General features: G+C 54.1%; 1 protein-coding gene across 1 annotated transcript; it reads right to left on the reverse strand.

The window, feature by feature from the left end:
• Window positions 1–1,634: 1,634 nt before the first annotated feature.
• On the reverse strand, window positions 1,635–12,201 carry SLC2A3 (solute carrier family 2 member 3). The gene is made up of 10 exons (XM_029054433.2): window positions 11,847–12,201; window positions 10,462–10,554; window positions 9,061–9,221; window positions 6,900–7,140; window positions 6,432–6,594; window positions 5,660–5,847; window positions 5,209–5,313; window positions 4,795–4,896; window positions 4,326–4,529; window positions 1,635–3,991 (listed from the first exon to the last, which is right to left on the reverse strand). Exons 1-10 carry the CDS (start codon window positions 11,859–11,861, stop codon window positions 3,755–3,757), a joined length of 1,509 nt encoding a protein of 502 aa, XP_028910266.1. The 5' UTR covers window positions 11,862–12,201; the 3' UTR covers window positions 1,635–3,754.
• Between the last annotated feature and the right edge of the window lie 14,679 nt (window positions 12,202–26,880).

The following is a 26,880-nucleotide window of genomic DNA, read 5'->3' on the forward strand; positions in this document are numbered from 1 at the left end:
TGTGGAAGGCGAGGGTGGACAGACGGTTTATTGCGTGGGCTACCAGAAGCCCGAATCTGAATTATTCAAAGGCCGGGTTCAGGCCTCAGGCCCCGGGGGCGGGGCGGGGCGGCTCCTACCCACTTCACAACACAGCGGGAAGTCACTAGGTACCGGTCCCGTGGCACCTTCCCCCCTGCCGGCTCCCCGGGGGCAGCTCTGCAGGGAGTCGTGGATTTGTTACCGGAGAGTAAATGGAGAGACCAAGAAGGGAGCCGAGACCAAGAAGGGAGCCGTTTTCCACCCGTGCAAATCTGTCAGCCCCTTCCCTTAGCATTTCCTTTTCTAGTTGTAACCCTATCACTCTCCACCGGCCCCCGGCCCCGGGCTGTCTGCCAGCGATAGCAGGGCACTGGGAGGAAACAGACCATTACTGGATGAGGGTCCAGTGACCTTGACCCAACTCTCCACTGCTCAAGATCACCCAAGGAATGGAGATGGTTTCAATAAAATGTAACAATAAAAAATGTTGCCCTGTACATTCCCAAGCGCTTAGTACAGTGCTCTGCACGCACTAGTAGTATATGATTGAATCAATAAATGAATGAATGGTACTTTCCCGCCCGGCTCCATCCCTGTTCCAAAAAACAGGCCTGGAAGGTCTAAGGGACCAGCATGTGTGGAACATCTTCCCTGGCATGGATGGAGCCCTACTTTAGAGGCAGGGGGATGGACCAGGTGACCTCAGAAGACCAAATCCCACATTGGTGCAAATTTAAAGGAGACAGTAAGGCCCAGTTCCGAATACAGGGATGGGGCCAGGGGGCTCAATGATAGTTTGGCGTCCCCCCCGCCCCCCATGCCGCATGGATCCAGTGTCCTGTTGTACTCTCAGGTGCTTAGTATTAGCACAGTACTCTGCACACAGTAAGCACTCCATAAGTATGATTGAATGGTTGAATGAATACTTTGAATCCTGAGGCCATCTCTCCACAACCTGCCTGCCTCCCCCTAGCCTTGGCTGGAACTGTAGCTAGGAAGGAAAGGTGGACTGGGAAGAGTAATCACATTAGTTTTTTCTCACGGTTTCACACCTTGCCCAGGTTTCACACCTTGCCCAGAGTTGACTCAACGTGGTTCCAGGATCTGATTGGGGCAGAAGGGGTTCTCAACTCTCTGTGGGGAAGGCCAAAAGTCCATGGGGTGGGAGCCACAAGCAAGAGAAAGGGAATTGTGTTGCTCTAGGAGGCTTAATTCTCTGGAGAAGACACTAATGCTAAGAAAAGTACAGGGAAAATATGAAAGAGGCAGACCTGCAGCTAGATGGAAACAGTAACAACACTAACACAAGAACCGTTAGAAAGGTTGTGGATTATGGCAGTGGACAGGATGTTCTGGATAAAGTATATCCATGGTGTGGCAATGAATCAGAAACGACTCGATGGCACTTGAGGCAAAAACTAAAGAACTGGCCACCACCCCCTCGCATACAACCATAGGAAGGGAGGCTATAGGATGGAGACCACCAGAGCCAGGAGCCCTGGGAGAGGCCCGGAGGTCCAACCTTCTCAACCTTCCCACTCCCAGGAACTCCCTATAAGAATCGAAGGTGGGCTGGGGCAGCAGGGAGTAACAGTATAACAGGGAGCCAGTGGTAGTCATATTTACATCTAGACTTTTTATTTAAAAACACAGAACCACGGTCACATATTCATAAGCATAGAAAACCCATTCAGAGCTCCTGGCCTGGCCCCACAGATCCACGCGCCCTGAGGTGAGGCATAAGGCAGAGCAGGGTAGAGCCAGACCGAGGGAAGGAGAGTCCCTCACCCCTACTCCAGTGGGTTCACCCCCTCACCCAAAGGGACCTGGACCAGAACACGGAACACAAAATACTGGAACTGGCAAGGGTTGCCTGGAAGGGCAGGAGGGTGTTAAGCACCAAGGTGGGACGCTGAGGGAAACGGGGTGGGTACCCTCTGGAGGAGGGAGACCTCAAACCCACCTACTCTCCAGACGAGGTAGGCATAAAAAGGGGGTCACATCCCCCGGGCCTCTCCACCCTCGTCCAACCCTGTCCCCGGGATCGAGGCGCGCCCCCTCCATTAGTTGCTCCGTCCCCGCTGGCCCCGCAGGAGCCAAAAGGTCACTGTCGGCCAGCAGGCCTAGGGTCGGGGGAATTGGTGCTCTCCAGGAGAGGGCAGTGTTGCCCACATGGGGAGTTAGTGGACAATATACAAGTCTGACACCCCACCATTGCCGCAGCAGTGCCACGGATCAACGGAAAATACAGGGATGTTGGCTATTTCGAGGAGCACCCGATGGGGGGGGGGCCTATGACACCAGTGACACGGCACACACATCCACACTGTCCCCAATGGGCTGTAACACAGACACACACACACACACACACACACACACTCATACACACGGAGGCAAGCTGCCTATCCCTTCTCCCTGCTCCAAGGACCCAAATTAAAACAGCTCAGGGCAGCGCCACCTTCCCAAAACCAAGGTCTCTGGCTGGATTACCTTTCTTCCACCCCAAAGACGCCTGGCAGACCCCATTCCTACCCTTAACCGTAATCGCATCCACCTCCCATTCAGTGCCAGCCCTGAGGGCAGGCACTGACTGAGAGGTCATACACTTTGCCTTTAATTGGAAAAATTAACCGCTGTAAGAAATTTCTAAGTAACCATTAGGAGACAATCGGAGGTGGAACCCACCGACACTGTTCCTAGCTTGGCTCTCTAGATAAAAAAAAGAGAAGCCCAAAGCAGCCTGGGGGGTCGAGGAGGTTGGGCCTCAGGCTTCTCGCTCTGGCCCCAAATTCCTCTCCCGGGAGCCCTCTGCAGCCTTCAAGTAAAACCTGCCATTGTCACTTATCTAACCAGTAAGGGAAAAAATATGGAAAGAAACAGTAGATTTTGCAGAAACCCTCAACCCCCTACACAACCCCAACCCACAATCTTCCAATTAAGCTTTCCATTTTCCACCTAGCAGGCAGAAATGACTCTTAAAAAGTTAATATGCAAACTTCAGGGGCCACTGGACTCCTACCAGGATGCACAGCCCCAACTGTGGGAGTAAATTAAAATCCTTCCAGCCTTATTGCATCTTCCCCAGGATTCCCTTGCACCTCGCCCCTCCCTAGCTGTCTCATTATTCTTGTACAATTTTTTTTACACTTAAAAAAATAAATATTTATGATATAACACCTGCAGGCAAAATAAATAAAGTCAAGTCGATGGGCTCAGGAGAGTGAGGAAGGTGCTGTGCAGATTCCCCTCTTCCTCCCATCCCTTCTGGGTCTCCTCCCAGGTCTGGCTGGTGGTCCCTCCCCATCTCTTCCCAGCGCCCATCTGGTGCTCAAGGGGAGGGTCTGGGGCTCAGAACCCAGGCGATGCCCTCCAGAATCAACCAGTCCACCCTCTCCCCTGCGCAGAAGGTGCGGGACCCCACAAATACAATGGATAAAAAAAGCTGGTGAAAAAGGGGCTGGTCCTGGGTTCTACCCCAGCAAGCCGGAAGGAGGAGGAAGAAGGAGCTGGAGTTGGAAGAGCAGGGTAGGGGTCAGGCCAGTGAGGAGAGAAAGGAACAAATACAGTAGCAGCAATCAGAAAACGGTCCCAGATGTGTCCCCTAGATGTGTCCCAAGAGGCGCCGCCTCCCCATAACCCCGGTCTCCCAGTCCCCCCCCCCCCCCAATCCCCCCCAAGGCTGGGCTCGGGCTGGTATTTTTTCCATGAGGGGCAGGGGGAAGGAAGTGGGGCTTTAGACGCTGGATGTGGCGTCTTTGACCGGCTCTGTTGAGCTGTTGAGCTCCACGATGGGCCCCTTCTCCGCCAGCAGAGTGGGTGTACTGGCGCTCTCCTTGGGGGACCCCTCAAAGCCCCGGGAGATGTCTTCAAAAGTTCGGCCTCTGGTCTCCGGGACTTTGAAGAAGGTGAAGATGAAGAAGATGAGGAGGAAGACAATGAAGATAACAAAGACGTAGGCTTTCAAGTAATCCTGTGCAGGGCAAAAATGGAGATTAAGGGTCAGGGTCATGGGTCTACCTAAGGACACACCTGACAGTGGCAGTGAGCCAGTGACCGGATCCCAGTACAGCTGGCAGAGATAATCAGGGCTCACAGGGGAAGAGAGGGGCACCCACAGTTTCCTTCAATAGTCTTCTTCTGGGAGGTGCCCGGCTGCCCCATTCACCTTCCCCAGGGGTAGGGCCTGCTTGCAACCTGCCACATTGCCACATCTCATCCCGTGCTTGGCCACTCTCCTGGTCCCAGTCAAGGGTCCTCCCGGACTCCCGAGATGGACCCTGCCAGGGGCCGGATTCACCACTCACCGCAGCCAAAGGGAACAGCATTCCCACCAAGAAGTTGGAGGTCCAGTTGGAGCAGCCGGCCACAGCCATGGCAGCTGGGCGGGGCCCCTGGCTGAACAGCTCGGCCACGATGAACCAGGGGATGGGCCCCGGCCCGATCTCGAAGAACGCCACAAAGCCAAAGATGGCCACGATGCAAATGTAACTCATCCATGTGTGCTGATCCTGTGGACCGGCAGTGGGGATGGATGAGGGGAGAGGAAATGAAGGGATGGGTGGGGGGTAGGGGGAGAAAAGGAGGGGGGAGGAAAGGGGACAGAAACAGAGAGCAGGATTGAGGCAGTGGTTCCTTATGCCTGGGAGAACACCCTTTCCCTGCTCTCACTACCCAGTCCCCTCTCCCCTCCATGTCCTCCTATCCCATGGATCACCAGTCTGGGCACCCCCCAAGCCTGGTCCCAGCCTACCCCCCATCCACCCCCGGTCTCACCTTCAAGGACAATGCGATGGTCATGAGGAGAGCGCAGCCGGCCATGCCCCCCAGCCCCACCAGGTGCAGCGTCCTCCGCCCGGCCCGCTCCACCAGGAACAGCTGCAGGAGAATGACCGTCCCAGGTGAGATCTCCCACCATATTGTTTGGTCCTTCCCCACCATCCCACCTCTTATTCCTGGCAGACATCCCCATAGTCCCAGGCTCCCAGACATCAGCCTTTTACTGAATCTCTCCTGCTCTTTCTATCTGCTGTCCCAATGCCTCTCCCTTCTTTCCCTTCCCTTCCCAAGTTCCTCTCTTGCCCCACCCACCATGTATCCCCAAATCCAGCCACACACTGAGGTTTGTCTTTCCCTCCCTCCCCCCAATGCCAACTGACCAACCCTTTGATCACCTCCCCTGCCACTCACCGACACTACAGTGAAGACCGTATTGACCGCGCCTGCCCCAATAGTGGCGTAGATTGGCTCAGAGACGCCAGCGTCGGTGAAGATTCCAGTAGAGTAGTAGAAGACCTAACCAGGAGCAGGGAGGTGGGAGACCCTGGTCAGGGCCTGCAGATGCAGGGCTCAGATCCCCAGACTCACCCCTCAGGGTGAAGGCAGGGGAATTTCTTGCTCCTTGGGCAGGGGGGAAGGGGTGAGCAGAGAGGAAGGAAGGGGGGTGCTCTCCAGAGGGCTGACTGGAGCAGCAGGATGGGCAGGGGAAGCAGCCTTGAAGCAGGTGGCCTGGGGTGCCCTACAAGAGGGGGTGGTCATGAGACACAGGATGGGGATGGCCAGGGAGGCAAGAAGAGAGGGCCCTCAGAAGGGGTCAATGGATGGGGCTGGGCTGCTTGGGGCAGCGGGAGGGGGCACTGACCGCATTGATTCCCGAGAGCTGCTGGGACAGCTGGAGCATGATGGCGATGAGGATGGGCTGCCGGTAGTTGCGTGCCCGGAATAGTTCCAGCACCGTCGCCTTCTTCTCCTGGGCCATCTTGACACTCTCCTCCTTCATCTCCTGGATGTCCTGGCTCACGTCCTGCGTGCCCCACAGCCGCTGCAGGACTTGGGGGGGAGGCGGGAGTTAAAGGGAGTCAGTCACACATGGATCCTTCCCACCTCAGCTACCAAGTCACTAGAACAGACTGTGGAACCTCTTTTCCCGGGCTCCCTCTCCCTTCTGCGTCGTCTAAGCACCTGGACTTGTGACATTTGGGCATTTGATATTTTCCCCATCCTTAACCCCATAGCACTTATATTAATGTCTGTCTCCCCCTTTAGACTGTATCCTCACCAGTAAAATGTGGTTTGATAGATTATGTGGAACAGAGGCTGATCGAGTCTAACTTTATAGCCAATGTACTTGGATCTGTATCCTTTACACAGTTCATAATCACCCCACCCTCAGTCCCAACAGCACTTTAAATTGGTTTCCCCTCTTGTGGGCCGGGAACATGTCTACCAACTCTGTTGCAATGTACTCTCCCATGCATTTAGTACAGTGCTTTGTACATAATTAAGTGCTCAATTGATTGATTAGGCACCAGGAAGCATCCTCCAAGTCCAGCTCACTCCACCCCACCCCAGCCTCCACAGGGTCCCTGGTTGACACGGGAGGCTGCAGCCACACACCCCCGAAGCCGACTCACTCAGTTGGGCCTTGGCCTCCTCCTTCTTGTTGATTAGCAGGAAGCGCGGGCTTTCGGGGCAGAAAGGCAGGGCGGTGCACTGCAGGATGGCAGGGATGATGGTGAAGCCCAGCAGCAGTGGCCACAGCGCATCCGTCCCCATGATGACCTCCAAACCGAAGATCTGAGGGTCGGACAGAGAGGGAGCTCAGCCCAGCAGCGACTGGTTTGGCCAGGACCGGGTGGGTCATCGGCTCGGCCTAGCGGTCGGATTCCATCCGTTTCTCCCCCATACATACTCACAGCCAGCCCTGGGAGGTGCAGCAGGCCACTGAACCACTGGACCCTCCCCTGACCATGGAGCAGACAAGTTCAACGAGCTCCTCCTCTGCGGCCGTCCCCGGTCCTTCCCCTGTCACTGCCCCACCGGTCACCCTGGGCCCGCCCCTGATCCCATGCCCAACCCCGCCTTGACCATGGGGAACGTGCCTGGGCCACCAGGATGCCCACAACGATGCCCAGCTGGTTGAGTGTGCCAAAGGCACCACGCAGTGAGGTGGGGGAGATCTCGCCGATGTACATGGGCACGAAGCCCGTGCAGAGCCCACAGAACAGGCCGATGATGAGGCGCCCCAGAATCAGCATTTCCACCGACTGTGCCAGCTTGGAGAAGCCCATGAAGGAGCCACCCACGATGGCCAGGATGTTCACAATCAACATGGAGTTCCGCCTGTCCCAAGACACAGAAGAGAGGGACCGACCCAGGAAGGGATGAAAAGAGAGGAGAGGAGTGGTCAGCACAGCAAACCACTGAAAGTGGTCCTTACCTTAATTTTCTTCACCTGAAAGCACCTCATACCTTAACTCCTACCACCTCCCAATCCCCCTGCCTTTCTTTTTTTCCTTTCCCACCATCCCCTGAGCCATACTTCACTGCTGCCCAGATTAGTTTTCTAAAAATCTGTCCAGTCCATGTCTTCCCACTCCTCAAAAACCTCCAGTGAACCATAGGCTTTAAAATACTCAATCAGCTCTCCGGCTAGCTGATCTTCCAGCTAAGCCCAGATCACACCTTTTGCTCCCAACACTCATTTACTCGTATCTAGAGCTCATCTGTCTCACCGCCAACCTCTTGCCCACATCCTTCCTCTGACCTGGAACTCTACCCCTTCATCTCCAACAGACCTTCAGTCTCTCCACTTTCAAAGCCCTTCTAAAATCACATTGCTTCCAAGAGGCCTTCCCTGACTAAGCCCTCAATTCCCCTCTTTGCCCTTCCTTCTGCATCGCCTTTGCACTTGGACCTGTACACTTGATATTCACCCCATGCCCACAGCATCTGTGTACATATCCATCTGTAATGTATTTTAATAATCATGTTGGTATTTGTTAAGCACTTACTATGTGCAGAGAACTGTTCTAAGTGCTGGGGGTAGATACAGGGTAATCAGTTGGTCCCACATGAGGCTCACAGTCTTAATTCCCATTTTACAGATGAGGTAACTGAGGCACAGAGAAGTTAAGTGACTTGCCCACAGTCACAGAGCTGCCAAGTGGCAGAGCCTGGATTCGAACCAATGACCTCTGACTTGCAAGCCCGGGCTCTTTCCACTGAGCCACGCTATTGTCCACTTCCCCCTCTAGACGATAAGCTCCTTAAGCACAGGAATTGTGCTTACCAACTCTTGTGTTGTACTCTCCCAAGTGCTTAGTTCAATGTTCTGCACAAATTAAGCACTCAATGCCATTGATTGACAGGTTGATTTGAGGTTTAAGCTCTAGGCAAATTCTCTCCTTCACCCTCTTCAGTGTGTCTTCTGCCCCCTTGACTGCTGCACCAACCTCCTTTGCTGACTTACTTGCCTCTTGTTTTGCCCCTCTCCAAGGCACTTAATAAAGAACTCTGCACAAAGGACTCAACAAATGATCCCACACTCCCGTCATTCCTGTTGTGAGGCTGCTCACTCATAAATGTTGCCCTGGGGAACGCCAGGGGCTAAAGAGCCAGACTTCAACTCTGACAACACTCTAGCCCTCAGCCCCCAGCCCTGGAGGCCCAGACCTACTGGGGGTGAGGTCCAGGATTGAAGCAACTTTGGCAAAAAAAACTTTGGTCCCAACACACCCGGGACCAGCATGAAATGGCAGGGTGGAGGCAGGAGAGAGGCAAAAGTGTGAGGCTGGGACCAGTACAGGATCCAGCCATTATCTTTTAATGGAATGTACTACGTGCTTATCATATGCTAAGAGCTGAGGTAAAGCCAATCAGTCAGTGTCCTTTATTAAATGCTTACTGTGGGCAGGGCACTATACTAAACACTAAGAGAGTACATTACCACAGAGTTGATAGACATGTTCCTGGCCCACAATGAGTTTACAGTCTAGAGGGGGAAACAGATAGTAAGTGCTGTGGGACTGAGGGATGAGTGACTATCTAGTGTTTGAAAGATGCAGATCCAAGTGCATAGGCCATAAAATTAGACTCAGTCCCTGCTCCACACGGTCAACTTAACCACATTTTACAAATGAAAATACCAAGGTCCAGAATGGTTAAGTGTTTTGCCCAGGTCACACAGCAGAGCTGGGACTAGAATCCAGGTCCCCACCACACCCAGCCCATGCCTTGCCCAGTCTCCATGATTGGGCGTACCTGCCAAAACGATTGACGAAGAGGCCAACAGAGAAGGAACCGATCATGCCCCCCACAGAGAAGATGGCCACCGACAGAGACCACAGGGAGGTGAGCAGCGAATCCGAGATGGACTGGCCGGAGCGCCGGCTGAGGGTGCCATTGAGAAAGTCCCGGATTTTCTGAAAGGAAGAACGGGGTGGGGGAGGAGACACCGATGAGGTTGGACCTAGGGTCTGACCGAGACTGCTCCTGGGGGTGCAGAGGCCCACCCCATTTTGCAAATGAGGAAACTGAGGCCAAGAGAAGAGGTGGTTCAGTGGAAAGAGCACCTAGGAGACCTGAGTTCCAATCCCTGCTTTGCCACTTGCCTGCTGTGTGACCTTAAGCAAGGCATTTTCATTCATTAATTCAATAGTATTTACTGAGCACTTACTATGTGCAGAGCACTGTACTAAGTACTTCGAATAATGGTGGGATTTGTTAAGCGCTTACTATGTGCAAAGCACTGTTCTAAGCACTACGGGGATACAAGGTGATCAGGTTGTCCCACATGGGGCTCACAGTCTTCATCCCCATTTTACAGATGAGGTAACTGAGGCCCAGAGAAGTGAAGTGACTTGCCCAAAGTCACAGCTGACAAGCGGCAGATCCTGGATTCGAACCCATGACCTCTGACTCCCCAACCCGTGCTCTTTCCACTTAGCCATGCTGCTTCTCTAGAATGTTTCTCTGACTCAGTTTTGTCATTTGTAAAATGAGTATTATATACCTGTTCTCTGAGCCACGTGTGGGGCAGGGAGTGGGGCCAAGTCACTTATCTTGTATCTACCCTAGTATATAGGACAGTGCTTAGCACACAAAAAGTGCCTACCCAATATCAATCACTGTTACTATTATTATTATTACTGAGACAGGGAAGCATCTTGCCAGAAGACAGAGGATGAGTCCTGGGCAGGGGGACCTACGGGTTGCTCTCTGCCCCCAGCAGGAGGCAGCCCTGGGCTGGCAGGGGAGGGGGAGGAGGAGGGGGAGGAGGAGGAGGGAGAGGGAGAGGGAGAGGGAAAGGGAGAGGGAAAGGAAGAGGGAGAGGGAAGGGAAGGGGAGGGAAGGGGAGGCCGTGAGTCAGGGGATGGGGGGAGGCCAGGAGGGGGTGGTGTGTGTGTGTGTGTGTGGTGGGGAATGTCTGGGTGTCAGAAGCACTGAGCAGTTTCTTCCTTCTTTGTACGTGACTCAGCGGGAACTCTCCCACCCACTCCTCATCTTGCCCCTCTTGCAACTCAGTGTTGGGGATGGGGGCAACCCCCTTCTCTGGGGCCTCGACTCTGCACAGGGACACAGAAAGGGAAGGAGAGACCAAGAGGGGCGTCTTCAGAGTCGCCCGTCAGACGGGCTCCCTTGGGACCCTGGACCCGCCCTCACCAGCTCAGGGGCGTTGATGACTCCTGTGTTGTAGCCGAACTGGAAAGAGCTGATGGCCGCGATGCTGACGGAGAACAGCAGGGGCCCGGTGACCTGAGAGGAGAAATCCACCGTTACCACCGTCCCTGGGTTGACCTGTTGTGTCAGGAGAGGTTTAGGCTGGACCGGGAGGGGGGATCCCCAGCAGGACAGGGACCAGGGGCCCCGGTGAGGTCGGGCTGACGGACTGGGAGGCAATGGGGGAACCGGCCTGGACGAACTGGGGACACTGGGGACACCAGGGGAACCGGGCTGGCCGGCCTGGAGAGCCAGGCTGGAGGCACTGAGGAAGCGGGCTGGCCGTACTGGGGGCACTGGGGGAACAGGACTGGGGGTACTGGGGAACACGAGTGGCAGTGGGAAAGGTGCTCTGAAGGGTAGGAAGCGCCGACGGGGTAAACGGCCTTCTCTTGTCCATGAGATCCGAGCCCTCGGGGGGTCTCTGTGTCCGTGTCCGGGAGCTCATGTTGGGGGGGCTGGGGGGAGGCTGCAGAAGCCGCCCTGGGCTCCCTCCTCGAGCCCCCCACACACCAGCCCCCCTCTCCCCGCCGGCCCGGGCGGATAAGGCCGGCTTCGCCCCGCCCCTGGGCCCCTTCCCGCCCCTCCCGTATCTCCCTCGGCCCGGTCCGTCCCCAGCCCCCGCAGGCCCCGAGGGGGGTGACCTTGCCGAGCCCCGCCCCTCCTCCCCCGGCCGGGATCTGGCTCCCGCACCCCCCGATCCCGGGTTTCGGGGTTTCCTGCGGGAAAACCGCTCTGTCCAGGCCGTGCGCTCCGTTTCTCCGCTGCCATCGCTCCACGCGTGGAAACCCCGCGCCCACTGGCTTACGCTGAGAACGTCGTGCACACAGTGCAGACATCCCGGCCCGCGGGCACACGTAAACACAGACGTCCACACAGGCGCGCTCAAAAGCCCCCTCCCCCCGGCGGCGCCAGCACCCGCACACCGGGCGCGCACAGTCACGCACAACCTGTCAACCTCCCCCGGCGGCCCGGCGGGGAGAGAGGGTGGCCGGTCTTCTCCCCCGCACCTTTCCCCGCCATTCCGGGGCCCAGGGCCGAGGACAGAGACCCCTCTACACACACCCCCCCCCCCAGACTCTCAGATGGCGGAGGGCACCGGGCGCCGCAGAGCAAACCCACCGGTGCCATGCCACCACGGGCCCCGGGATGGGGATGGGGGGGGTGGTCTCCTCGGGCAGACCCCCTCCCTCCCAATGCCGAGACCCGGCCCCCCTCTCCGGAGGATGAAGAGGGGTCCGGTGGCCCCCAAAGGGCAGAGCCGAGGGTGCCTGCCGGTCCCGGTGCCCCCCGCCGAGTCCCACTGTGGCCCGCCGCCCTTCTCTCACCTTGCTGGTAGCCATCTCCCCGACCCGGCAGCCGGGGCAGATGCCGGGAGGAGCGGTCCTTGGAAGGAAGCCGGAGGCGGGTCTTCTCCGCCGCCCTCCTTCTCCTCCTGCCCGACTGTGCCCCCGGAATTTGGAGGTCGCTGCCCGCGCCGCCTTGCCCTGCTCCTACTCCGCGACCGGGGGATGCCAAGCCGCGCGCGGCCTTGCGCGGCGGCGATGCCCCTGCTCCGGTCCGGCTGATGCTCTCGGGGATCGCGGCTAGTCTGGACTGGGCTGGGCTGTCACGATGCTTGGTTCTCTGCGATTCCTTCCCAGCGACCGCTTTATATCTTCGGAAGGGGAGGAGCCGGGAATCGGGGGGGGTCAGAAGGGGGGGGGCGGGCAGGCTGGGGAGGACTCGAGGATGGGACGAGGGCGGAGCCGGGTCAGGCAGTCCCCCGTCCCAAAAAAGGGTCCCGTGACCTGCGAAACGGAGCCGGTGCCCCCGCCCTGTCTCATCCCGGCCCCGCTTCGGCCGCTGACCCTTTAGTCCGGGAGCAGGAGCCGCCTCACACGCGGAGGATGGACCATCGCATGGTCAGAGCTGCAGAGACCAATGGGGCCGGGGGAACGACAAGCACAGCCTTCCGTCCCCATCCCCGCCCCTCGCAACAGAAGGGGGGCTTGTGGGGCGATGGCCCAGCCCCGTGGGAGCCGCCGGGCTGCCGACCGGGTTCTGGTCTCCCGCGGCGTGGAAGTCCCCCAAGGAACCGGCAGAAGTCCCGTGACCCGACTGTTCACCTCTGGTAGCGGCACAGATTGGCCGGAAGGCCTGGGCATCGGCCAGTGAGGCAACCAATCGAGCGGCCGGGAAATCAGTCCATACTATTATTGATCAAGATGGGACAATGTGCAAAGCACTGCGCTAAGATGTAGGGAAAACATGCAGACACTGATTTAGACACCATCAGCAGAATTTAATGAGCACCTACTGTGCAAGAGAAGGGTGTGTTTGGAGGCTGACTGGGCACGCACCTACTGTATGAAGAACACTGTACTGGGCATCAACTATGCGCAGATTGCTGGGCACTTGGGAAAATCTTGCTCATCCCCTTCCAACTGCCTGAATTTCCTCCTCTTTCACATTAACAGCTGTATTCTCCCGGTGGCGATGCATTGTACAAAGTGCTTGGGAAGGGAAGCACTTCCACGCTCCCAGAGAAGCAGCGTGGCTCAGTGGAAAGCGCACAGGCTTTGGAGTCAGAGGTCATGAGTTCGAGCCCGGCTCTGCCACTTGTCAGCTGTGTGACTGTGGGCAAGTCACTTAACTCCTCCGTGCCTCAGTTACCTCATCTGTAAAATGGGGATTAAGACTGTGAGCCCCACGTGGGGCATCCTGATTCCCGTGTCTACCCCAGCGCTTAGAACAGTGCTCGGCACATAGTAAGCGCTTAACAAATACCAACATTATTATTACCTTTGACACTAGAATCAAATTCTCCACTCAGGATCTTGCTCCCCCATCTTTTATTTTTAATGTCTGCCTCCCGACTAGATTCTAAGATCCTCGAGGAGAGGGATCAGGATTACCTATTTTATTGTATTGTACTCTCCAGTGTTTAGCTCAGTGCTAGGCTCACAGCAAGTGCTCAGTAAATACCACTGACTGATTGACTGACATCCAACAGACACTGATCTCCCTATCTTCAAAGATCTTCTGAGAACCCATGTCTTCCAAGAGGCCTTCTCTGACTAACTTCTAATTTCCCTCCTGTAGTATCACTGAAGTATCCTCAAACTGCCTCCTCGCTCCTTCCCTGCCACCCAAGCACTGCCACTGCCACAGCAAAGTAGCACTAGGAAGCAGCATGGCCTAGTGGATAGAACACGGGACTGGGAGTCAGAAGGACCTGGGTTCTAATCCCGGCTCTTCCACTTGTCTGCTGTGTGAACTTGGGCAAGTCACTTAACTTCTCTGGGCCTCAGTTACCGCATCCGTAAAATGCGGTTTAAGTATGTGGGCCCTGTGTGGGACAGAGACTATGTCCAACCTGATTAGCTTGTATCTACTCAGCACTTGGAACAGTGCTTAACACATTGTAATCTGTCATTATTATTATGTTCATATCTTATATACTCTATTACTCCCCCTGTCAGGAATTTATTTTAGTGTCTCTCTCCCCTGCAATATTGTAAACTCCTTGAAGACAGGAATGGTGTCCACCAACTCTACTGCATTGTGCTCAGTGTTCAAAATATCCTTTTGATGAGTCGACGCTCAATACATACTGTTAATGATGATGATGATGATGACACTGATGATCCGATGGAGGAGGCAGGCTGACCCAGATGGGCACCAGAGGAAAACTGATGCTGACTCGCCAAGAGTTCAGAGTCTAGAGGACAGAGAGAGATCCAAGAGAGAAAAATCAGTGAAAATAAACCAATTTCTAGATCTCCTCCAGAGCCCAGAAATGCTTCAATTTGGTGTAGTGACCAACCCAACCCCCTGTGGCACCTGGGGCACTGATGTAGCCTCCAGGGGTAGTTCCCTCTGCTCCCAAACTCCTGTCCTGTGGGTTTATGCCCCTTCTGAGGAGTGGAGCGTGGGTAGAATGAAGAGTAGGGTGGAGGGGTGGAAGGATAGAGGGTGGGGGTTGCTCTATATGAAGCTGGAGGAGAAAGAAACTAGTTTGGGTTAAGATCCAGGAGAGATGACAGATGTAAGGCAGCACCAACAACAGCTGAGAGTCCTCATCTGCAGATTGGGTGGATGGCACCCTCGTTCGGTGGACAGAACCCTCATCCGTGGATTAGGTGAGAGGCACTGTCGTCTTCGGATTGGGTGGATGGCACCCTCATCTTCAGCTTGGTGGAAGGCACTCTGTCTGCAGACTTAGTGGGCAGCATTCTTTTCTGCAGATTGGGCAGACGTCACCCTCATCTGTGGAGTGGGTGGATGGCACTCCTGTCTATAGACTGGGTGAGTGGCAAGAATCTCTGGGTGCCACCCTCCCTCCTGCCTTCCCTTTGACCTCTCCACTGAGCACCCCCCCACCTACCCCCTTCCTGACCATTCAGTACCAATCCTCCCAATAAACACTCTGTTCTGACCCCCTTCTGCTGACCCTCCACTAACCTCTTGGTTCTGACGCTCCCACTGAAACTCTGTGATGATCCCTGTCTGCTAACTGCCCCCACACTAATTAGTCCTATGACTTTCATCTTGTTTTTTTGGGAAAGTAGGAGCTTCTGAGATGACCCCCACCCATGCAGCGGGTCTCCTGGGTCCAGCCTTTCCATCATCCAAACCACTCTGGCTGTCATGGCAATGAGCCTCTTCAGAATCGCCTTTGAACCCAGCAAAATGCAGCTCCCCTTCAACCTCTTCCAGCTCCTGCTCCCTCTGCCCCCTCCCCACCCCCTCTACTACTCAAGGCCTGACTTCCCTCCTTCCCCCCCTCCACCTGCCTGCCTGGGACTCTTTGTCTCTGTCAAATCAATCAATCAGTGGTGTTTATTAAGTGCTCTATTGTATGCAGAGCAGTGTACTAAGTGCTTGGGAAAATACACTAGAGTTAGAAGGACTATACCCCTAGGTCTGTCTCTGACTCTGAGCCTTTCTTTTTGCCCTTCCCTTGTCCTGGGAAGAGATTTTACAACTTTCAACTCCAGGCCCAATCCGGGATAGTCTGCTGGAGGCTCGGTCCCAGCACCTCTGCGCCACCGCCCCACCCCCCAACCCCCTTGCCTCTGGTCAGTTCGCAGCAGGGAAGGGGAGGGGAGGGGAATGGAGGCTATTTGGACAGTGACTATGCAGGGATGGAACAGAAGGCTCTATCCCATTCCCAAAACAAACCCCGCAGGACATTCGCTGCTTGCTGCTTGCACAACCCCACTGATTTGGGGGTGGGGGGGTGGGCAGGGATGGGAAGGGCAGGGTCTGACTGCGATATGACTGGAGAGCAGCACCTGGGAGGGACAAACTCCAGTCATCTTGTGAAGGGGAAGAGAACTGAGGAAGAGGTTGGGAGAGAGAAAGAACAGGGGAGGCATTTGTGGGGTAAAGGGAATTGGGGATAAAGGGACTGGAGACTGGTGGGGAGCAGGAGAGATAGGGGAGCCAGGGGAGGCATGGTGCAGGAGGAAAGAGTAAACTGAGGTAGGCAGTGGGGACAGGGTTGGTGTGAGGGTAGCAGGAGCTGTGCTTTCCACACCGCAAATGGGGAACAGGATGAGATTTTGTGAGGAGAAAGGTACCCACTGCAGACCTCCCTTGAGATAGGCCAGGTCTGCCCTCCCCATGGGAAGCTGCACGGAGGAGAGATTCCTATGTCTATCTACTCCAGGGGATGCAGAACTGAGCCAGTCTCCTGGGGTTGCCTAGACCAGGGATGATCATGCCTGACTAGACCCTCCTTCTAGCCTGGACCAAAAGGAAAGGACTGAGCCCACCAGACCTTTGGTGACAGTCCCTCATCCTGCACCAACCCCTTGGACAGCCCAGGACTTCCTCTCTGACAGCAGCAGTGGGACTATGGGAGGAACCATATATTAGTTACCCTCCCAGACCCCAGCTTTCAAGGTTATCCCACACCTCTGACTCTCAGACCCTCTCCATCCCTGACTCTCCTCCAATGACCCAGAGTGGACTACCCAACACCCCTTTCTCTTCTCTCTCCATTCCTGACTCTCCCCCAGTGAACTAGCATGGACCATCCAACACACCTGACTGTCCACTCTCTAAACCTGACTCTCCCCCAGTGACTCAGCACGGGCCATCCTCCTAATAATAACTGTGGCATTTGATATGTGCTTACTATTTGCCAGATATTGTACTAAGCACTGTAGCAGACACAAGCAAATTAGATTGGACACAATTCCTATCCCACATGGGGGTCCCAGTCTTAACTTCCATTTTCAGATGAGTTCACTGAGGCCCAGAGAAGTGAAGTGACTTGCCCAACACCACACAGCAGACAAGTGGCATAGCTGGGATTAGAACCCAGGTCTTTCTGACTCCTAGCCCTGTGCTCTATCCATTAGGCCATGCTGCTTCTTCAATAATGACTTACATCCCTGACTCTCCTGTAGTGATTCAACATGGACCTTTCAATGGACTGGCGAAGGGGGTCTTAGGAAGAAGGAGGGGTTTGGGAGGTAGGGAACATTAGGAACTTTAGGAAATTGTTTTGGGTAAAATAGGATCGAGGAAAGAGGGCAGGGAGGCAGGTGACAGTCTTTTTCCAGGGGAGACTCTCTTAAAAGATCCTGCTCCATTTCACCATCCCGCACCTCTAGGAGAGTCTAGAGAGAAGGAAGATGGGGCACTGACTTGCAATGGATAACTGGACTTGGGGGAGGGGGAAGCATGTGGGATGGAAGGCAGGAAGGGGGAAGGAGGGGTGGTATCAGGACAGCGGGAAGCCTAGGCAGGGACCAAGGGAAGGCCGTAGGGCTATTGGAGTCTTGCTCAGCAAGGGGGAAGCTCACATCCTAGGCTCCAACTTGGGACCCTGTTGAAGGACCATATGCACAGGACCATCCCGGAGAGATGCAAGTCGGACTCTGACAAACTGACCTGCGTTAGGCAGGAAACAGACCTGGACACTTCAGCCAGAAGTGCACAGTTCCACAGGGTTTGTAAGGGACCAGGGTAATTTGAGGCTGTCCCCATCGAGAAGGGGTGTATGACTAGCTGTGTGAATGCCGACTACCGACTAAGACGGGCTGAAGAGCCTCTGTGAAGACCCCGGGGCCCAAAAAGCCCCTGCTGTTAGCATCTCCCAGGTCTGCCCTGAGTGCTGGGAAGGTCCACCAACTGAGACCTGAATGTCCTCAGGGAGTTGGTGATATAATCATCTCCTCTGTGAGGCAAGGAACCCCTCCCTCCCCAGGAACTCGGGCCCGGGGGGGAGGTTAGACAAAGGGAAGATAGAAGGTGTGAAAGACCTGAGTGGAGAATCCTTCAGGAGTCAACTAGGGGCAATGAGGAGCGAACATGGGAGTCCTTCTCCGCCCAGCCCACAGGAGGAAGGCCATAGCCCAGGAAGACCTACTGGCAGGAGATTCAAGGTGGAATGTTGAGTGCCTGTGTGAGGAAAGGAGTGGGTGAATAAAAGGTGGGAGGTCTACAGTGCCTGATTTCTTTCTTTCACCCTGCTCCACTTACTGCTGCTGCTGCTGTTCCCATCTAAGTCTTCCCACCCCTGTTACCTTCCCCCATCTTTTTTTAAGTGATTTTTTTAAGCGCTTACTATGTGCTAGGCACTAAGTGGTGGGGGTAGATACAAGCTAATCAGATTGGGCAGAGTCCCTGTTCCATAAGGGGCTCATCGTCTCATAGTCTTACAGCTGGGAAGATGTCCTCTTCATTTCCTCCTACTCCCAGGGCCACAATACTGACCAGAGAGACCCTAGTGCCTGGGTTTATTCCATCCTCTCCCCACCAGCCTGCTGTGCCTAACTATTGTGTGCCTAACTGTTCCTTCCTGCCTCACAAGCCCGTAACCTTGGCATTATCCTCAACTCCTCTCTCATTCAACCCACATATTCAATCCATCATTAAATCCTGTCGGTTCCACCTTCACAAAATCGCTAAAATCCTCCCTTTCCTCTCCATTCAAACTGCTACCACATTAATCCAATCCCTCATTCTATCCCACCTTGATTACTGTATCAGCTTCCTTGCTTCCACCCTCCTGTCTCTCCCCACTCCAGTCCACACTTCATTCTGCTGCCAGGATCATTTTTCTACAGAAATGTTCAAAACATGCTTCCCCACTCCTCAAGAAACTCCAATGGTTGCCCAGCCACCTCTGCATCAAACAAAAACTCTTCACCATTGGTTTTAAAACCCTCAATCACCTTGCCCTCTCCTAACCTCACTTCCCTACTCTCTACTACAACCCAGCCCACGCGCTTCGCTCCTCTAATGCTAACCATCTCACTGCGCCTCGATGTTGTCTGTCTTACCGCCAGCCAACCCTTCACCCACATCCTGCCTCTGGCCTGGAACACCCTCCCTCCTCAAATCGACAATTACTCTCACCCCCTGCACCCCCCTGCCTCTTAAAGCCTTACTGAAGGCACATCTCCTCCAAAAGACCTTCCCTGATTAAGCTCTCCTTTCCTCTTCTCCCACTCCCTTCTGCATCACTCTGACTTGTTCCCTCTATTTCATTCCCCCTCCCAGTCCGAAGGTACTTATGTACAGATCTGTAATTTATTTATTTCTATTAATGTCTGTCTCCCCCTCTAGACTGTAAACTGGTTGTGGGCATGGAATATGCCTATATATTATGATATTGTACTCCCCCAACACTTAGTATGGTGTTCCGCACACAGTATGTGGCTCAATAAATACAACTGAATGAAACAATGAATGATGGGTTTTGGTTCCAGTGTAGCTAGTGTCCCTTCCATAGGCCCTGCAGAGGGTCTATGCCCACAAAGGATCTACATTCCCAGCCCCGGCCAAAGCTTGTGGACACATAACTCTCCTCCACTGACCCAGTACATCCCACCCAACACCCCTCTCCGTCCCTGACTCTCTCCCAATCCCCCTGTCCAAATCCCTCAGCAGTGTCTGAAAAGGAATTCGGGGTATGTGGGTTGGGACTCTAAGGGGTCTGGAACCATTCCCTAGGACCTGGACCTGTGACCCTGCCCCTAAGGTGGGGGCGGGGGCAGATGGGTAGGCACGTGGGGGATGGGCCGGGGGGGGGGAGGGTGTCAGAATTCGAACCTGGGGCTCTCAGCAGATGCAGCTGAGCACTTCCACTGCCCCGCGTCACCCGTGCAGCCAAGTAGAAACACCCGAGCATGCGCACCTCCCCACAGTGCCCAAGCGATGGCACAGAGACACGTGCAGACAGGGGCTCATCCCCCCTCCCTCCCCACCCCTTCCTCCCGGAGCAGTGGCGGAGGCAGCAGCACCGGCACCCACAAACGCAAACGGTCGCAGATACACACACCTGTGCACGGGACAATGTCTCATTGTCCCGAGCCTGATAATTTAGAGTGGAGATTATCCAGTCCCTTTGTCCGAGGGTCTGGGTCTTTGGCCACCTGGACACTCATTAGCACCTCTGTAGGAGGGAGGATGGGGCACCTGGAAGGAAGTGAAACCCGAAGCTCGTAATTCGGCTACTGGTTAACGACTCCAGGGATGGAAGAAGGGAAGAAGGAGTCTGCCGCTTCTCTGAGAGGTTTAAAATTGGGCTTCTTCTCATCACCGACCAAGGGGAGTGTGCGTCCCTCAAACAGGCACATACCCATGACCGGATACACGCACGCAGATAAACATGCACAAGTAAACAGACATATGCATGCACAACCACCCATGCTTTCAGTACAGTATGGCCTAGTGGAAAGACAATAGGCCTGGGAGTCAGAAGACCTGGGACCTAATCCCTGCTCTACCCCATACCCGATATGTGAATTTGGGCAAGTACTTTAACTTCTCTGTCCTTCAGTTCCCTCATTTGCAAAATGGCGATTCAGTAGCTGTTCTCCCTCCTGCTTAGACTGTGAGCCTCATGTGGTTTAGTACAGTGCTTAGCACATAATAAGCACTTAATAAATATTACTATTATTATTACATGTATGCACAGACCAGGCAGGCAAACAGAGGGACAATGGCAGTCACACACAGTAATAATAATTGTGGTATTTGTTAAGCATTTACTATGTGCCAGGCAGTCTACTAAGCACTTGGGTGGATACAAGCTAATTGGGTTCGACACAGTCCCTGTCCCACGTGGGGCTCGTGGTCTCAACCCCTATTTTACAGATGAGGTAACTGAGGCCCAGAGAAGTGAAGTGACTTGCCCAAGGTCACGCAGCAGACAAGCAGCAGAGCCAGGATTAGAACGCATGACCTTCTGACTCCCAAGCAAGTAGGCATGGGGCAGACCTACTCAAGCAAGCAGACATAGACAGATGCACACACCAGAGGTGAGGCTGGGGGGGAGAGGGGACACATGCAGACACACACACACACTCAGAGATCCCAGAACCTTCACATTTTGGGATTTACAGCCAGGTGTCTGGGACTAGCCTGTTAACGAGGAGTTGGCCATTTTGGAAGATTTTGGTATAAGGGTGCTAGTGTCGCGGAATTCCTCAACCCCAGCCCCGCCGAGCCCCGTATCCCTCAGTATCCCTCTGCTCTGCGGGGATCTAGTCCTCAGACATGCACACAGTGGGGCGGGGGAGGGGTGGAGAGAAGATGCTATATTTAGGCTTCAGCCCGGCAGCGCCAGAGAAGCTTCGGTCTGGAAGCGGGAGGCGCAGGGGGTCTGCGTGAGAGGGTCACTAGAGCCCCAAGGTCGCCGCCTCCCCTGGGGCCCGGGCACTGCACGCCAGGGCCTGGAGGCAAGGGAAGATTCCTTAGCCCCCAGGGGGGCGGTTTCTGGGGGGAAGAAAGACAGGAGAGGGAGGGGAAAAATGAGACAAGAGAAAAGAAGAGGGGGAGAGGGAAGGAAGGTGGGGGGGAGAGGGCGGATGGTCTCGCTGGGCTGGTTCAACGACCGTCCCTGTCCCCCCTCCTTCCCGGCTCCGCAGCTGATGCTCTGCACGTCTGCTCGCCACTCCCCGCCCCTTCAGGCGCGGGTTCTGACGCTGCCCTGGTTTGGTTTCGCTCCTCCCCGCCCCAAGTCTCCGTCACCAGATGACTGGACGGAAGGTTAGGGGCAGCGGCCTAATTACAAAAGGTTCGATCCAGCCCGATCCACGCGGGTTTTAATCCCGGGGAGCGAGTTCGGATCCCCTGGGCCGTAAGAGGGATGGGGGGCTGGCTTCAGGGAGGGAGCGAGGTCAGACTGAAAGGGTTCATGAACCCCTGCCTGTTGAGGATGCCAGAAACTGGCCTGCTACACCCCCACTTCCCCCGGAGAGAATTAACGGAAAGTTTGCCGCTCGTTACACTGGAATGGGGGCGAGGTTCCCTCACTCTCAAAAACTGCTAGTCTGGCGTCATCGAGGCCCCGCCCACTTCCCCTCCTCTCCCCTCCACTCCGCTATCGAAAAACGGGGAGGGGGTGGGGGGGGCTACATCTGTCTTCACTTCGGAAGGAAGTGTCTGTCTACAGGGAGCATAGGGGTCAGCTCTGACCACTCATATGGGAGACTGAGAGACTATGGGAGGGGGTAAGGAGAAGGGAACAGGGCTTTCTTCCTTTTTATGTGCTGCAAGAGTCGTGTCTGATTCATAGCGACCCTATGGGTCTTTTTCTATAGAGTTTTCTGGGTAAAAAATACAGAAGTGGTTTACTACTAACTTTTGTGGGGTAAAAAACTTAAGTCTGAGCCATTGTTTTTGATCAGCATTTTGATCACTTGATCATTGGCCTTTGACTCCTTCCCATGCTGCTACTGCCCAGCACAGGTTAATCAACTTTGATGTTTTCCCTTAGACCTTTCCATTATGGGTAATTCTTAATACTTAATGAGTATCTCTCAGTTACATAGCTCTAAGCTTCATTAGCAGTTGCAAACTCTCCTGCCACTTAAAGCATTGATTCATAGCAGAGAGGGGCCTCCTAGTTTAGACCAAACAAACTGGGGTCTTGTTCTTTCATTCACTTGTATTTACTGAAGACTTCCTGTGTGCAGAACACTATATATACTAAGCACTTGGGAAACTAGAATATAACAATAAACAAACACATTCCTTGCCCACAACCAACTTACAGTCTAGAGGGAGGGATACATATATTCATAAAAATGAATAAATTACAGTTATGTACATAAGTACTGTGGAGCTGGGAGGAGGGAATTGAATCAAGGGAGCAAGTCAGGGTGATAAAGAAGGGAGTGGGAGAAGAGGGAAGAAGGGATTTGGGAAGGCCTCTTGGGGGAGATGGGCCTTCAGTTAGGCTTTGGGGGAAAGTATTTACTGGATTTGAGGGTGTTTGAGGCCAGAGACAGGAAGTGGTCGAAGGGTCGGCGAGACAGATGAGATTGGGGTACAGCAAGAAGGTTATTTATATCGATATCTCTTTTCCCCCCACTAGACTGTGAGGTCACTGTGGGCAGGGATTGTCAGTGGTTATTATTGTATCATACTTTCCCAAGTGCTTAGTAGAGTGCTGTGCACACAGTAAGCTCTTAATAAATGTGATTGAATGTGTAAATGAATTAGAGAAGTGTGTAAGCTGGGTTTGTAGTAGGACACTAATAATAATGTTGGTATTTGTTAAGTGCTTACTATGTGCAGAGCACTGTTCTAAGCGCTGGGGTAGATACAGGGTAATCAGGTTGTCCCATGTGAGGCTCACACTTAATGCCCATTTTACAGATGAGGTAACTGAGGCACAGAGAAGTTAAGTGACTTAAAGCCAATGGTGAGGAGTTTTTGTTTGATGCAGAAGTGGACGGGCAACCAATGGAGTTTCTTGAGGAATGGAGAAAGATGTCTTGAATGTTTTTGTAGAAAAATGATCTGGGCAATAGAGTAAAGTATAGACTGGGGAGGGGAGAGACAGCAAGCTGGGAGGTCAGCAAGGAGGCTAATACAGTAATCAAGGCTGGTTAGGATAGGATAACTGAAGCACAGAGAAGTTAAGTGGCTTGCCCATGGTCACACAGTAGACAAGTGGTGGAGTCAGAATTAGAACCCAGATCCTTCTCTCAAGCCCATGCTCTATCCACTAGGCCAAGCAACTTTTCTATACCTCAGTTCTCTCATCTGTAAAATGGGGATTAAGATTGTAAATCCCAGGTGTGACAGGAACTCTCTTCAACCCAATTATCTTGTATCCACCCCTGTTCTTAGTAGTGTCTGGCACATAGTAAGTGCTTAACAAATACCACAATTATCATTATTATTATTATTATCTTGTATCCACCCCAAATCTTAGTGCAAGTCCTTGGCACATAGTAAGCGCTTAACAAATACCATAATTTTTAAAAATAAAGAACAAAGTGAGCCAATTATTTCTGCTGCCCGGCTTGCCTTGCCCTCCTGGGCCTTTCTGGCACCTCCTCCGCTCGGGAACAGCTCGGGCTGGAGGTGGCTCGGATTCTGCCACACCGGGTCAGGTGGGACAAGGTCCGGCCCGGCTTTGGAAGCTCGGTGGACCTGCAGGTGGCTGAGCTCGGCCTTGGCCCGTGGAACCGGGAATGGTCGTTGGCCGTGCCCCGGGACCTCACTGCGCGTTCACACACATCCTTATCTTTCCCTCCGCAGGGACCAACGTTTCGGCAGAAGGCGGAGGCGGGGCTTGTGGGGCGGGGCCTGCGGAGGGAGCCAGGGGATCGGGATGGGGAGGGGCGAGCAGGATTCTGACCGAACCCACCACAGACTCAGCCCCTACTCAGCCGAGCTCAGGGTTAATAAGAGACAATAATAATTGAGGTATTTGCGCTTACTACGTGCCAAGCACTGCACTAAGCACTGGGCTAGATACAAGATAGAGAAGCGGCATGGCCTAATGGATACAGCAGGGGCCTGAGAGTCAGCGGGATCTGGGTTCTAATCCCCACTCCACCACTTGTCTGCTGTATGACCCTGGGCAAGTCACTTAACTTCCCTGTGCCTCAGTTACCTCATCTGTAAAATGGAGATAAAGACTGTGAGCCCCATGTGGGACAGGGACTGTGACCAACCTTTTTAGATTGTATCGACCCCAGCACTTAGAACAGTGCCTGACACACAGTGGGCACTTAACAAATGCCATTATTATTATTATCTTAATAATAAGATAATCAGTTAGGACACAGTCCCTGTCCCTCATGGGGCTTACAGTCAAAGTAGGAGGGAAAGCAGATATGTAATCCTTATTTGACAAATGGGGAAACTGGGGAACAGAGGAAGGGAAGCGATTTGCCCAAGATCACCCAGTAGGCTAGTGGCAGAGTAGGGATTAGAGGCCAGGTCCTCTAACTCCCAGGCCGGGGGTGTTTCCACTAGACCATGCTGCTTCTCCCTCCCCCTTCATTTCTGACAGAACTGCACTCTCCCCATTTTCAAAGCCCTACTAAAATCATATCTCCACCAAGAGACCTTCCCTGACTAAACCTTCATTTACCCTCTTCCCCTTCCCTTCTGCGCCTATGCACTTGGATCTATGCCCTATAGCACTTACCTACCTATCTTTATACTCTCCCATTTTCCCTATCTGCAATTTATTTTAATGTCCTCCTCTCCTCTACACGGCAAACTCCTTGAGGTCAAACTCCCTAGTAAACTCCTAGATTCCTGTCTATCAACTCTTTTATTGTTTTCATCCAATTACTTTGAACAGTCAGGGCTCAATCAATTCCACTGATTGATTGATTCTCAGGAGACCCAGGGAGAAAGGGGGACACCTGTACACCCTCACTCTCAGTCCCTCCATTCCCCCTCCCTGTTACCATACTACTTTGCTCCCCAGCAATTGCCCCCACCAAGGGAAGCTGCGTGGCCTCGAGGAAAGAGCACCGACCTGGGAGTCAGAAGATGTGGATTCTAATCCCAGCTCTGCCACATATCTTCTGGGTGACTTTAGGGAAGTCACTTAACTTCTTTGGACCTCAGTTCCCTCATCTCTAAAATGGGGAGTCAAACTGTGATCCCTATATGGGGCAGGGATTGTGTCGAACCCGATTATCTCATATCTACCCCAGTGCCTAGAATGGTGCTTGGCACATAGTAAGCATATAACAAATACCATTATTATTACTATTATTATTACCCCATTTTCTGTACCCCTTCATCCATATCCCCTCACCTGTGCTCCCTTCTCTTGTGCCCACCACGCTGTCCTCCACCATTGCATTGCGGTGAAAAAGGAAGTCTTGACTGGGAGCAGGAAGCCTGGGGCCCAGATAAGCTACAGTCATAGAGCACGGGTGCCCGCCCTACCAGGGTGCAGGGGTTCAGCCCCATCCCAAACTCATCTCAGTGCTCTGAGGCCAGGAGGAGGGGCTGCTGGAGGGCCCTAGGAAAGCAGTTCTGACCTTGTTCCCTGCTCTGTCCCAGCCTGCTGGGGAGTCGTTTCACCTCCCTGGGCCTGGGCGTCTCAGATCCTGTAAAACAGGGGTGAGGCTCCCTGTTCCACAGGGGATGTGAATTTAGCACCTGGTTGTGGGGAAGGGGGAGGGAGGAAACCAAAATTTTTTAAGGAATCTAGAGCAGATTCTTGGGAATGTCCAGATTCCCGGCTGTCCAGGCCCTGACCTCCGCATTAAGGAGGGGCATGAGGAACGCTGGGGCGGGCTCTGTACTGTGTTATGCTTTGCTCTCCACTCCCGGGGGAAAAGGAGAACCGGATACAGAGTGGTAGGAAAAGGTCGGCCCCGAATTCCCGGGAAAAGTCCCCTAGGCCGGGAAGGGCTCCGAGTGGAGGAATGCAGTGAGGTCGGAGGGGGCGTCTCGCCAGGAGGGCGGGGGGCGGGGCCGGGACGGCGTTTCCTTTAGAGCCCCGAGGGAGATGAAAGCACGGGCGGCGTTGTATACACTCGCCTCAACCCTTCACCAACTTTGAGTCAAGGATCTCAAAGCATCCCGGCAGGAAAAGACCTTTGACTCCCCGAGGGAGAGATGTGGTGAAGGGGTGGGGAGGAGATTTGGGCAGAGTAACTCCAGCCCAAACACTGCAGCTGCGACCACTGCCCGCCCCTTTCGTTGGGCTTGATGGCCCCAGGCCCTGGGCGTAGGGGGAGTCACCCCACAATCTCACGGCTTTTCTGACACCCCCTTCCCCGGAGTGGGAGACCGAAGCCTACATCCCTGAACCCAGAGAGAAAGGGGCTGGCCACGGGGGGGCGGGGGGGCTGGGATGGGTAGAGCTGTGCCCGGGGTTCATGAGTTCATTTATTCAATCATATTTATTGAGCGCTTACTGTGTGCAGAGCACTGTACTAAGCGCTTGAAAAGTACAATAGAGCAATAGAGAGAGACAATCCTTGCCCACACCGGCTTTACAGTCTAGAGGGGTCGCCTCTGTTCCCCTTCTACCCTCTCCCCCATCCCTAGAGCAATTCCCTTTCTCCTTCCTCTCGCTCCTTCCTCTCGGTTCCTTCCCACCGTTACCTCCCCCCATCTTGGTCCCCTCTCCCTTCTCCTTTT

This window comes from Ornithorhynchus anatinus, chromosome X4 (genome assembly GCF_004115215.2).
Source record: "Ornithorhynchus anatinus isolate Pmale09 chromosome X4, mOrnAna1.pri.v4, whole genome shotgun sequence".
Classification (NCBI taxonomy): Eukaryota; Metazoa; Chordata; class Mammalia; order Monotremata; family Ornithorhynchidae; genus Ornithorhynchus; species Ornithorhynchus anatinus.

Bases quoted from the DNA above. Each gene is read 5' to 3' on its own strand.
- SLC2A3 (XM_029054433.2), bottom strand. The intron at 6,595-6,899 runs GCACGTTCCCCA...TCCGACCCTCAG, and splicing joins TGGGCATCCTGGTGGCCCAG to ATCTTCGGTTTGGAGGTCAT. The intron at 5,314-5,659 runs GTCAGTGCCCCC...GCTCCTGGTTAG, and splicing joins AGCTCTCGGGAATCAATGCG to GTCTTCTACTACTCTACTGG.